General features: G+C 39.7%; 2 protein-coding genes across 3 annotated transcripts; one reads left to right on the forward strand and one right to left on the reverse strand.

Annotated features, from left to right (window-relative positions):
- Positions 1 to 106: 106 nt before the first annotated feature.
- LOC141783023 (ankyrin repeat and SOCS box protein 2-like) lies at positions 107 to 10,738 on the reverse strand. Of its 2 annotated transcripts, XM_074659922.1 has the most exons (10): positions 10,604 to 10,738; positions 5,336 to 5,386; positions 4,646 to 4,819; positions 2,692 to 2,861; positions 2,372 to 2,527; positions 2,048 to 2,293; positions 1,792 to 1,963; positions 764 to 1,361; positions 527 to 680; positions 107 to 393 (listed from the first exon to the last, which is right to left on the reverse strand). In XM_074659922.1, exons 2-10 carry the CDS (start codon positions 5,359 to 5,361, stop codon positions 263 to 265), a joined length of 1,827 nt encoding a protein of 608 aa, XP_074516023.1. In that variant the 5' UTR covers positions 5,362 to 5,386; positions 10,604 to 10,738; the 3' UTR covers positions 107 to 262. The 2 variants fall into 2 exon arrangements, with proteins under 2 accessions (XP_074516023.1, XP_074516024.1); XM_074659923.1 differs by lacking the exons at positions 5,336 to 5,386; positions 10,604 to 10,738 and adding an exon at positions 3,194 to 3,599 and having other exon boundaries at positions 4,646 to 4,766.
- Positions 7,909 to 11,594, forward strand: ccdc197 (coiled-coil domain containing 197). Its single transcript, XM_074659924.1, has 9 exons — positions 7,909 to 8,238; positions 9,089 to 9,134; positions 9,262 to 9,438; positions 10,115 to 10,272; positions 10,351 to 10,433; positions 10,599 to 10,771; positions 10,851 to 10,961; positions 11,040 to 11,156; positions 11,242 to 11,594. Exons 1-9 carry the CDS (start codon positions 8,132 to 8,134, stop codon positions 11,425 to 11,427), a joined length of 1,158 nt encoding a protein of 385 aa, XP_074516025.1. The 5' UTR covers positions 7,909 to 8,131; the 3' UTR covers positions 11,428 to 11,594.
- The last annotated feature ends 93 nt before the right edge of the window (positions 11,595 to 11,687 follow it).

Below are 11,687 nucleotides of genomic sequence, written 5' to 3' on the forward strand. Positions count from 1 at the left end.
ACTTTATTTTTAAATAAATGATTCAACTTCCCTCAAGAAGTCCTTTGGGCATTAGATTATTTCTGCTTTCATTGAGCGTTTCGGTGAAACAAAACACTCTGACGGACAGATTAAAGGAATTTATTGTCACGATACACATGTTATAAATAGATATTTTATACATAGAGAATTGCATTTACAGATATTAGATGCATCTAAAAAAAGAAAATGATAAATTTAGTCCCATCTCTGATGCCTATATTGCCTGAGGTTCATTTTAAAGTCAGTCAGCCAGGCTCAGGTATCTGATCAGTCTGTCTGGCAGAGGTAGATTTGTGAGAGATTTCAGTCTGTTTCTCCCCATTTGGGTCCGAATCCTGAATCTGCAAAGGTGCAGCAGTGGACGAGGTGACGCTGTTGACGAGATAAAGAGAAAAGGATAAAGAGGATTGCATATTTGTAGACTACATTTGCATGTGTGAGGAAGTGAAAAACAGAAAAAGACACATTTGCATATGAGGAAGATATGATTTTGTCAGATGCTTACATGACTTCCTCTTAACAGCGAGCCATTCATCTCGGCTGTCCAGCAGCTCAGTGATCTTGCTGCACAGCTGAACATGAGCAACATGCTCCAGCAGCAAGTCTACGATCGGTCCGGCCCATTTACACATAACTGATGTTGAGATCCACTCACAGAACTGAAACAGAAAATCAGAAAATGATAAAGAACATTTCAGTTATTGTGAAATCCATGACACTGTTTTTGCTTCTTCTTTCACACCTGCTGTGTTTCTCTTTCTGGCGGCTCACTGCAGTTTAAAGGAAGCATGCTGTCATTCTGCAAATTGCTGCCAACAGTTCTTATGTGGGATCCTCCTGATGTTGGGTGAGGAGCACAGCCGTATGTGCAGGTAAAACAGGAGAGGGCATCGCAGCCATTGTCCAAAAGGCACTTGAGTAGAGGCAAATTATTCATGCAGAGTGCAACAACAGCGGGGAACGTGGCGGCGTAAGAGGGTATTCTGGCGTTGACATCGGCCCCTCTCTCCAGCAGCAGGGACACGGTGCTGACACAGCCCTGCCGTACAGCCATCAGTAGAGGACTGACCGGGTCCAGGTTCAGACTAGCACCAGCGTTCAGCAACACCTCTGCTGTCTTGGTGCTGCCGTTGGCAATCGCAAAGTAGAGGGCTGTCGCTCGCCGATCAGCGTACTGGACGGAGTGGCTGTTGGCCAGTGTGGCGTTTACATCTGCACCTGTCTTGAGGAGCACGGCTGCCACCGTGTGTCTGTTGTGCTCTGCTGCCAGGTGGAGGGGGCTGACACAACTGTGGCGCAGCCTGGCTCGACTCGTCACTGAGACGAGCAGGGACACAATCCTGAACACATAGTGAGGACACAAAAAGACAGTTTCTATAACTCTTAGCATAGCTCTATTCACAATAACCTCTCTATTGTACATTATAACCACACATTTTGTATCTGAAATAAGCTCTTCCTTTACCAGCCACAACACTAAAGTGATGCACACAAATACATCAATAATTATAATGTAATATATATTTTTCTGAAATGGGACATTCTGCATTATGAGTACTTTTACTTTTTGCACTTTAAGTATATTTTGATGGTAATACTTTTGTAAAATTTTGAATGCAGGACTTTTACTTGTAACAGAGTATTTATACACTGTTGGAATGCTACTGTTACTTGAGATTGAGATCTTTAAAATGCTGAATCTACACTGCTGAATTCAAATGTTACAGATGTTTCTGTTATGATAATACATAATTAACAAGTTATGCTTACTCATGGTGTCCAAATTGGGCAGCAGTATGCAGTGGTAGCAGTCCTGAGTTGGTGGGTTTGTTGGCGTCTGCATTTTTAGTCAACAGCACTACCACGCTTTCCTTGTGTCCATTTTTACAGGCCTCATGCAGCGCTGTGACACCGTCACACGTCTGCATGTTCACATCTGCACCTACAGAAAAGCATTGTTCCTTTATAACCTTGAAATGGGGATCAGAAACATGAAAAGGGAGGAATGTTTTGTGCAGAAAAGTACCTTTCCCAATGAGGTAGGACAGTGCCCTCATCTGTCCTCGCTGGGCTGCTACAATGAGCGGTGTGATGCTGTAGGTGTTGGGTGGATTGATTGAGGCCCTTGCTCTTATTAGCATCTCACAGATGTCTGTGTTGTCCCTGGATACAGCCTCGTGGAGGGCCGTCCAGCCCTGACCACACCGCTGGTTCACTGTGGCCCCGTAGGACAGGATGAGGCTCACCATGTCCACATTCTCCAACTCACAGGCTGCAGAAACAGACAATACACTCAGTCATTTACTGTTCTACATAGATGTGTTGTGTATAATTGATTTCACAGCTGTACCTTTGTACAAAGGGGTTTCTTTGTTCTTGCTGCTGATGTCGGGGTCAGCGCCGGCCTCAAGGAGACACCGCACACATGACAAGTGCTCACAAGACACAGCGAGCAGCAAGGCCGTCTGCTCCTGCAAGGTACGTTTGTCTACCGAACCTGGATGGGCTGATGGGGATAAATAACACAAACCAGTTAGGCGACTCATTTTGCATTTTTGAGAATGTACAAACAGAGAATGAATTGATCTTTGTTTTCCTATATTGTCACAATGAGCCCATGTGATTTAAACTGAAGGAATGCACTATTTAATAACGCTTTCAGTGTCATACCCTTCAGTATGATCTTCAAGCTCTCCGTCTGTCCACAGAAGGCAGCATCGTGCAGAGGTATCCACCCATCTTTGTTCTCCTTCAGCAGGCTGAGAGGAGCGGATGTTGCCAGATCATTAACAGCATCCACATCCCCTCTCCTGATGGCAAACACCACCGGCTCAACATCCCTTGAAAGGAGAAAAAAACACTTTAATTGACTTACACTTAAATGCAATCAAGTGTAAATTTATAAACACATCAGCTCTGTTTGAAGGCTGCATTTTGATGCACCCATGGATCTTAAATCTTTATACTTAGGTGATTATCTTTATCTTTTTTTGGGCTTTATTTAATTCTAACTGGTGTGATATTGAAGAAATCAACATTTAACATGTCTTTGATTCTTCTAGTCACACAGAGGACCTCAGTGTGCACAGGGACCCCAACACACACACACACACACACACACACACACATACTCATGCAGCCCCCCTGGTGTCAAACAACAACAAAGACTCACTCCGGTTCTGACGTTACGTCGCTCTGACCGTCTCCTCTCCTCCTATCTCCTCCTCGCACATTATTACATTTACCTCCAGCGTTACGGAACTGAGATAAGTATTCAGAATAGCTGAATTTCGTCATTACTGATGAGAGATTTTCACGGCGGTGCTTCCTCTCACGGAGCGATGAGGAGCGCATGGAGGAGCTCAGCTGGGCTCAGCTGTGCTGCCTCAGATTATTTTGGGACCGTACTGTCAGGCGGCAGGGCGACGGGTCTATATCCATATATGTCAAGAGACTCGGACAGCCAGAGATAAGACGAACGAGACTGGAGATAATGCAGCCTGAGCCGAGATGTCTTTCTTTGCACGAAGCCTGTATTTCATTGGCCAGATAATAAAAAGTACTTATCTTAAAGGGGGCTTTTGGAAGAAAAACACAAACAAGAGATAACAATTAGTACTACAGTAGATTAAAGATAGACCCACCACAATTCAGGAGACACACTACTCATTTTTGAATTGCAGTCAATGTTGGCAGAAAATAATAGCTGCTGCACACTTACAGTCAGGCCACCTGCAGGCAGTAAGTATCAGAGCAGTGCTGTTTCTCCTTTAGTTGCTCTTTTCTTTGTGTGTATTTTCAAAGTTAGCTGAAAAAAAACACTGATAGTAATAGAATATATAATTTTGAACTACAATTTGCTGTTAACACCAAATGTTAGATTATAAAGAATTTTGAATGAGATTTGATCATTTATTTCCCCTCATGTGAACCAGATTTAAGCTTATTTTCAGGCACTCTGTACTGAGCAATGAGCCACACATATTTGATATTTGATATTTGATATTTGATAATTTCACAAACATCCACATTTATACTTCAAACATTCAGCACAGACAAAACCTACACTGTGATCTTTGTTGTTTTCTTTTGTCAACTAATCAGGGCTGCCCCCTCTTGACTAATCGGTCGTTTTGGTCTTAGTTGACTAAGTTGACTAAGATTTCTTTAGTCGATTAGTCATTGTTTATGTTTTTTTCATGCTATTTTTAAGAAATTTATGAGCACATCTCTGGTAAACACAAGATTTAAAGTGGTGCTTTTGTGTGATTCTTTATGGAGAAACTCAGTTTTACAGATCTGTTGACTAAATCAACTAATCGATCAATCGACAAAATTGTACGTGTTAGTCGACTAAGAATTTCTTTGGTCGCGGACAGCCCTACTATTAATTATGCTGATCCATTATTGTGACAATTTATAACTATGCCAAAAAAATACAACTTAATTTCAATTTATGTAGAATATGAACCAGACAAAATGACTAAGTTTAAGATTTTAAAGGGATAATCAGGGATCGTTTTATTATAATTTAACTCAAAGGGGAATCTCATGGGTATGTGCATACTATACAGTACTTGTTATTTAAAAAAGTGCCTTAAAAAGTAATATTATGTTTCCTCACCTGAGCACGTTTGCTGTTGAGTTGGCTGAAGCGTGGAGACTCAGGGAGTAGACAGCCAGTCTGTCTTTGATATCATTGTTCAGTCGCTGGTACAGAGACCTGGATCTGCTGACTGCGATCATCACAGGAGGAGACGTGTTGTCCAGTCTGAAGACGGGGACACCCAACAGTCTTCTTCATAGACCAGAGATGAAGGTGATGATCCACAACAACAGATTAGAAAAACAAAGTCAGAGCACTTAACGTAAAAACAGGTTTGCAAAGTCCCTAAAACAAAAGAAGACATAACCAACATGCACAGTACAATACACACATACTGTGTGAATTAGAGGCCAAGCTCATTTGACAGAGCTGAAATCTGCACTGGCAGACATCAGTGAGCAGCAGCTCAGGCGATGAGGATAGCTGCCTTTTAAGGGCATGTTCAACTGTGTTTGATTCCACTTGATTCTGCTGCTCCAGAGGCAACACTGAGGTGAGCTTGTGTGTATTGTTACACTGAGTTATGCAGCACAAAGTTGGCACCAGAATAACGCATAAAGCTGGAGTAACAGTTCATTTTGCTTAACTATGACCATGATTAATAGACTAAGAGAATACTACAAACAAAGTTCACATGCAGAAAGAAAGCACATTTGGATGACCAGTTGTTTAAAAACTTTTAACTGTAATTCAAAGACTTAAACTCACCCCGTGACAGTGGTCCTCCTCCTCATTCACAGAAGAAATGTGTTGATCCACCTTTATAACGAGAAGAGTATCCTCCTGTTGTATCAGCTCTTACTGTCACATGATGGAGTGTGAAAATGTGCACACTGTCTTTAACAATGACAGAGGATTTTTGTTTCACAATGAAAAATGCTTCCTGCGTCTAAACTGGAAGTGGCCTCTGGTTGACGTGACACAAACAAGTCTATGAGCGTGACTATTTACAGCTGGAGGAACTAGATCAGCTCTGAGGATGTTTCCACATTTCTGAGGAACCCCACAAAGACATATTGGTTATTAAACCAAGTTGTGAAAGTTGCACCATTCTTTGATTCCAGATAATGATACAAAAAGTCCAGCCAGCACCCATAAAAACAAATTGTAATTTACTATATATTAGTTTTATGTTCAGTTGAAATATCAGAGGAACTGCAGACACACTGTTATTAGTTAGTTCCTACTGAACATCCATAAAAATAAACCCAAGATACATTTATTAATCTCTAATAGATCATCACATATATAAATAAATGTGTAAAAACAAGATATGTAAATTGCTGCCAGTGCATAAGTTGCTTTAGATTTAAGATATATTGATTGCATTTATAATTCCTATCCATAATAGGAGATATAAAACACATATTCATCACTCTACCCTCATTAACATAAATGGAAGTTGAATGAGCACTTCTCTATTTTCAACAAAAACAACATTATAACCATCATGAAGGTAGGACTCAGTGCAGCGCTGTCAAACCTGACAATCTGACAAGTTCACATGGACTTCTTCCTCTTAACATTACCAGCGTTGTTCTCTGTTTAACACAGTAATTATAGACCTTTTTCACAGACTTGACTTGTAACAGCAGGTGTAACACAGCTGTAATTACTACCGTTAACCATTCCTCTGCCCCATTTAAGTGTGTCAGCCAGCCTGGTCAGTGATTACACCTGCAGATTTTCCTACTATCTTAAGTCAACATGTCTGCTGGGAAAAACTTCTATTGGTAAAACTAATGTGGATGCTGTAATGACATGTCACATCAATATCTACTATGAAAAAAGGTCTATAAATCTAGAAATGTGTTTTGCTTATTGTGACTTCTCTTGGATGTTTGACCTTCACTGAGCAGAATGATGTATGGGCACAGTTCGACACCAGAAAGCTGTTTTCATATTCATCTGCTGAAGAAGGAAAGCTTATCTGTGCTGGATTCATAGCATCAATTCATGCTTCGGTACGAGCATGATTTTGTGATGTCACGACTAGTTTGGAAACCACTTGTGGTTCAATATGCAGCTTACACAAGTTTGATGTGGAAACAGACATTTTGTAAACTTTTGAAATGGAAAATATTTGAACATTCACAAATGCTGTACAGTTGTTATTATGCTGCCACTTAAGGCACAATGCTGCTTACTGTGCATCGGGCAAGTGCAATTGAGGTCATTTGGATAAATGTTCTCCCCTCACACTTACTCACTTTTTGTGTGTACTTTCTATTTTTGACTATTTAATATGAGTTTAGTTGATTTTTATTGCTTTTTAAATTATTATTGTATATTATTGCTTTCTTATTCTGGGACCTGAGTACTTGATTTCGTTCCCTTTCATGTATCAGCATGTTCTGTGATGACAATAAAACTTCCTTGAACCTTGAAAATCAGATTAGGAATAGGAACAAATTTTGTTGTTTTTGTTTTTTAACAAGGTACCGTAATTAAACTTTTTTTTGTCAAAAAACTTTATCATAAACAAATTATAATCCAAAACAGAGTATGTATATATGTCTAAAACATGTCTAAAAGGGCTCTTTAATGGAAAGTTGGAAAAACAGGATTTTTTTTTGTTTCACCCAAAGTGTGTGAAGGAGCGCTAACGCAGGTCCTACTTCCTGCAGCTGTCAGACTCCACAACCAGCGCTGCTCCCAGTAGACCACTTACCACTCACACACCAAAAACTGATAATAACTGCACTATACTATATAATGACTGTGCAATATCATTATCATTATTACTACTCAGGTGTAATTCATACTGTGCAATATTTTCAGGGGGAATTTCATTTCATTCTCTCTGTGCAATATCATTTTCCACTTGTGCAATTTTGTTAATAGTCTGTTTATTGTCAATACTGTATATACTGCTCCTTTTTTATACTTGATTTTATTTAAATGGTTCATATTTTGTTACACTTTGTTTAGCTCTTTTTATACTGTTAGCTGATGCATCTTATTTTTTGCACTATCCCCTTTGCTGCTGTACACTGCAAATTTCCCCACTGCAGGACAAAAAAAGGAATATCTTATCTTATCTTATCTTTAATTATATTTTATTATTATCATTCCATATCAATATTGGGTTAATTGTGGGGCATATCTCACTGTAGCAGAATGTATCATGTGAGTTGATAATGTTGCATCACAAACTCTTCCTGGACTTCAGAGTCAGCAGAGTTTTGGATTTGGTTCACGGTTCGCGGGATTTAGATCAGAGTGAGCGCTCTTAATTTCGGACCTATTAACGATCTCATCTCTATGGTAACGTTGCTCTCATTCAGTCACTAAAAAACTGAACCGCCTCTTCGGCAGTTGCCATGACAACGGAGAAAACGATCCCCGGCACATTCCCTGTTGTCTCGCCGGTGGTTACCAGGCAACAGCTACACAAATCCAGGAAAACATCCGGAGAAGACCTTTGGTCGTCCTGAACGTGGAATAACTGCAGGATCTGTTTACTCATCAGGATTACTGGACAACAACAACAACAACAACAACATGACGACTTCTTTCCTTCCTGTCTTAGACAACAGCGACCCTCGTCTAAGACTGACGGTGGAAAACAGAATAAGAAACATCTTTGTAACACAATCGGAAAACACCAGGTAAGCCTGTCAACTCCCCTTCTCTTTAACAAGCCATTCATACATGTTGTTGTTTGCCTAAATAATGATAGGCTATTAATAGTGATGCAACATTAATGCATCATTAGTTAGCCTTTAATATAAATGCTATTATATATAGTATATTTTTTCCTGAAATGGGTAATTATTATTCTGCATAATGAGTACTTTTACTTTTGGTACTTTAAAGGTCCCATATCATGCTCATTTCAGGTTCATACTTGTATTTTGTGTTTCTACTACACCATGTTTACATGCTGTAATGTTATAAAAACACCTTTATTTCCTCATACTGTCGGCCTGAATATACCTGTATTTACCTTCTGTCTGAAACGCTCCGTTTTAGTGGATTTCAACGGAATTGCAACGGAATTGCGTTGCTATGCAACAGTTTGGGTCCATACTTCCTGTCGGCTGGTGTTATTTACATACACTGCAACAGGAAATAAACTGGGACACATTTAGAATGTTTACGTTTAAAACTATGTAATGGTCTAAATATTGTATACTTGTGACATCACGAATGGACAGAAATCCTAACGGCTTGTTTCAAACGCACAATTTCTGAATACGGGCTGTGTGTGTTTTTCCTTTTATTGAGTGTTTTGATACTTTAACAGTATTTATATAGCACTTAAACCTGCTTTATAATATAAAATACATGAATATCGCACTTTTTACAATATGGGACCTTTGAGTATATTTTGATGCTAATACTTAGGCTAAGTAAAGTTTTGAATGCAGGACTTGCAACAGAGTGTTTTTACACTGTGGTATTACTACTTTTACTTAAGTAAAAGATCTGATTATTTCTTCCACCTCTGCTCCTCAGACACAGAAAGGAGGAAAATGTCAACCACATACCTGTTGTGACAGAGGTAAGACCGGATAGCATCTGATAAAAAATAAGGATGAAATTATCAAACCTGTGCATTTAAGAAAAATCATGATATTAAAATAATAAAACAGAAAACTACATTTTGTGGCCTATTTTGGTACGTTTAGACTTCAAGCAGAGTCCTACAGGCAGGAGTGAACACTTTGCAAAAGACGCTGGTTCTGAAGAAACAGACTGAGTTGGACGAGGTGAACCAGCAACTGGCACTCAAGCGTCAGGAGTTTAAGACCTGTGTGGAGGCTCTAGCTCGGAGAAGGTCTGAACTGGAAATAAAACAACAGCAGGTGAATTGAAACCCTCTGAAACTACTTAAAAATGTGACTGATTATGGACTATATATATATATATATACTGTTTATATATATATACATATATACATATATGTATATATATATACTGTTTATATATATATACATATATATAACTGCGGTAACGTGAGCCACAGAGTGCACTGTGGTACCGCCAGTTGCACAAGCTGGCGGTACCAGCAAGCTGCATAAGCTGCATTCCCAAAGTTTTGCACACTACGGTTACCGCAGTCTTGGAAAGGGAGGAGTGAGCGGAGGGGTACTCAGTTGGTTGCAATCTGCAACTACACCTCTCGATGTCAACAAATCCTACACCTTATCCTGTACCTTTAAGGATATTTGTTCAGTACTTGTACTTACATATTTCCATTTTTATGCTACTTTGTACATCTACTTCACTACATTTCAGAGGTAAATATAACATTTTTACACCACTACAATAATGTGACAGCCATACATTGGAGATTCAAACCACATCAACAGATACATATGAAGTATTATTGCACATAAAGTAGTTGAAATCACCCCCACCTCGACCAGATACATTGAAATGCAGTACTTTTACTGTGATCGCGTGACTGATTATGGAGTAGATATCCACTGATAACATTGTCTTATAACACATGCCCTTGGGGTTTGTATTATCACCCAGACTAAAGAGAGGGCGATAAAGTTCGAGAAGTTTGTGGCTGAAAATGAAGTGAAGCGACGGCGAGCGCTGCAGAAGTACGAGGACGCACGGGAGCTGAATGTTTCCAAACAGAGAGAGATAGAAGATCTGACAGATCAGTTGAAACAACTCAGAGCCAGGTGAGAACTTTAAACCAAAACATTAATGTGAAGATTGTGCTCATTATGTCACTTTTAACCTCATATCTATATTCACAGACAGCAAGTTTTAAAGGAGAGAATGTCAAAATACAAAATCTATGAGGACTACTTGATGAAAACACTAGATTATCTCCCCAGCAGTAAGTTTTATTGACCTCCATAAGCACACTTTTACATCAACCTGTTTTGTTTATCCTAATGAACAGTGCCTGAATTGGACCAAAAAAGGTGCCTATTTCAGGTACTGCTAATGAGTTAGTTTCACACTGGCTTTGAGATGGACCAAACTGCACAATCTCTTTCAGCTTACCTTGATAATGGGTCTGAATCTTTGGTAATGCCCATCATCCGGCGCCACGAGGCCCTGTCCACCACCCACCGGGAGCTGCTGCTGCGTTTAGGGCGTCTGGAGGAGGAGGTGGAGCGGAGCCATCGACAACAGCAGATCATGAAGCAGGATCACAGTCTAAACAAACTGGTCAGACACACATAGGTATTCATTGCAACCTTTTCTGCTCCAATGAACAACCTATTAGAATGTATTATGTGTGTTTTAGATGGCCAATAAGGAACTGTCTGAACTCCAGAGTGAGTTAGAAACCCTCAAAGAGGAGAACAAGCAGACGGAGGTGAAGCTGCTGGTGGAGCAAGACCTGTCCAGAGTGAAGGTGTGCTTTCAAGATTATGAGCTAATTTGCAGATGAGTTTTGAATAGAAATGTCAAATATGCCATTATTATCACTCAGGTTGAAGAAGTGGGCTGCTTGCTTATGGCTATCAACAACCTCGCAGAGCAGTGTTATCTAGCAGCATACGGACCTCTGGAAAACATGAACATGCTGACAATGATGGACATGGTGAAGGTAATATCTTCTGAAAATTATCATTCATATCGTGATACTAATTTGTGTTTCTTTACCTTTTAACTGACGCGGAGTATGATTTCAGGAGTACATCCTGGACAAGGCCGACACAGAGAGGAGAGCGAGGAGGCTGATGGAGTCGGGGTCCGCCATGACGAGTAGAACAGCTCTGACAGACAAAAGAGAGAGGGGGTCAATGAAGAGCATTGGCAGCAAAACACAAATAAAAAGTTCAAGTAAAGTCATTAGAAAGAGTGAGACAATGAGTTGATGTAGAACTTACTATGATGAAGTTTGTTGAGTGTGAAAGTTCATTTTTGACCTTGAAAGCAGTAGATTGACAAAAATTATGTAAGACAACTAAGAAAACTACATGGGATGATGAAGAATATGACATGCATGGAAAATCTGGAAAAAGCATGTAAACAAACCTTGTGTTAAGATATTTTTGTCAACATGTTTTTTTGTATCAGTGTTCAAATTGCTATGCATCGAATTTTGCACTTAAAAATGTCATACAGATTTTGACAA

This window comes from Sebastes fasciatus, chromosome 15 (assembly GCF_043250625.1).
Source record: "Sebastes fasciatus isolate fSebFas1 chromosome 15, fSebFas1.pri, whole genome shotgun sequence".
In the NCBI taxonomy this organism is placed as follows: domain Eukaryota; kingdom Metazoa; phylum Chordata; class Actinopteri; order Perciformes; family Sebastidae; genus Sebastes; species Sebastes fasciatus.

What these genes read in the sequence shown, in the direction of transcription:
- LOC141783023 (XM_074659922.1), bottom strand. Translation starts at nt 5,361, where the DNA reads ATGAGGAGGAGGACCACTGTCACGGG. An exon ending in GTCCTACCTCATTGGGAAAG is followed by an intron (nt 1,964 to 2,047) that starts GTACTTTTCTGC and finishes GCTTTTCTGTAG; the next exon opens with GTGCAGATGTGAACATGCAG. An exon ending in GCCCAATTTGGACACCATGA is followed by an intron (nt 1,362 to 1,791) that starts GTAAGCATAACT and finishes CTATGTGTTCAG; the next exon opens with GATTGTGTCCCTGCTCGTCT.
- ccdc197 (XM_074659924.1), top strand. Translation starts at nt 8,132, where the DNA reads ATGACGACTTCTTTCCTTCCTGTCTTAGACAACAGCGACCCTCGTCTA. An exon ending in ACTAGATTATCTCCCCAGCA is followed by an intron (nt 10,434 to 10,598) that starts GTAAGTTTTATT and finishes AATCTCTTTCAG; the next exon opens with CTTACCTTGATAATGGGTCT. An exon ending in ATCACAGTCTAAACAAACTG is followed by an intron (nt 10,772 to 10,850) that starts GTCAGACACACA and finishes TGTGTGTTTTAG; the next exon opens with ATGGCCAATAAGGAACTGTC.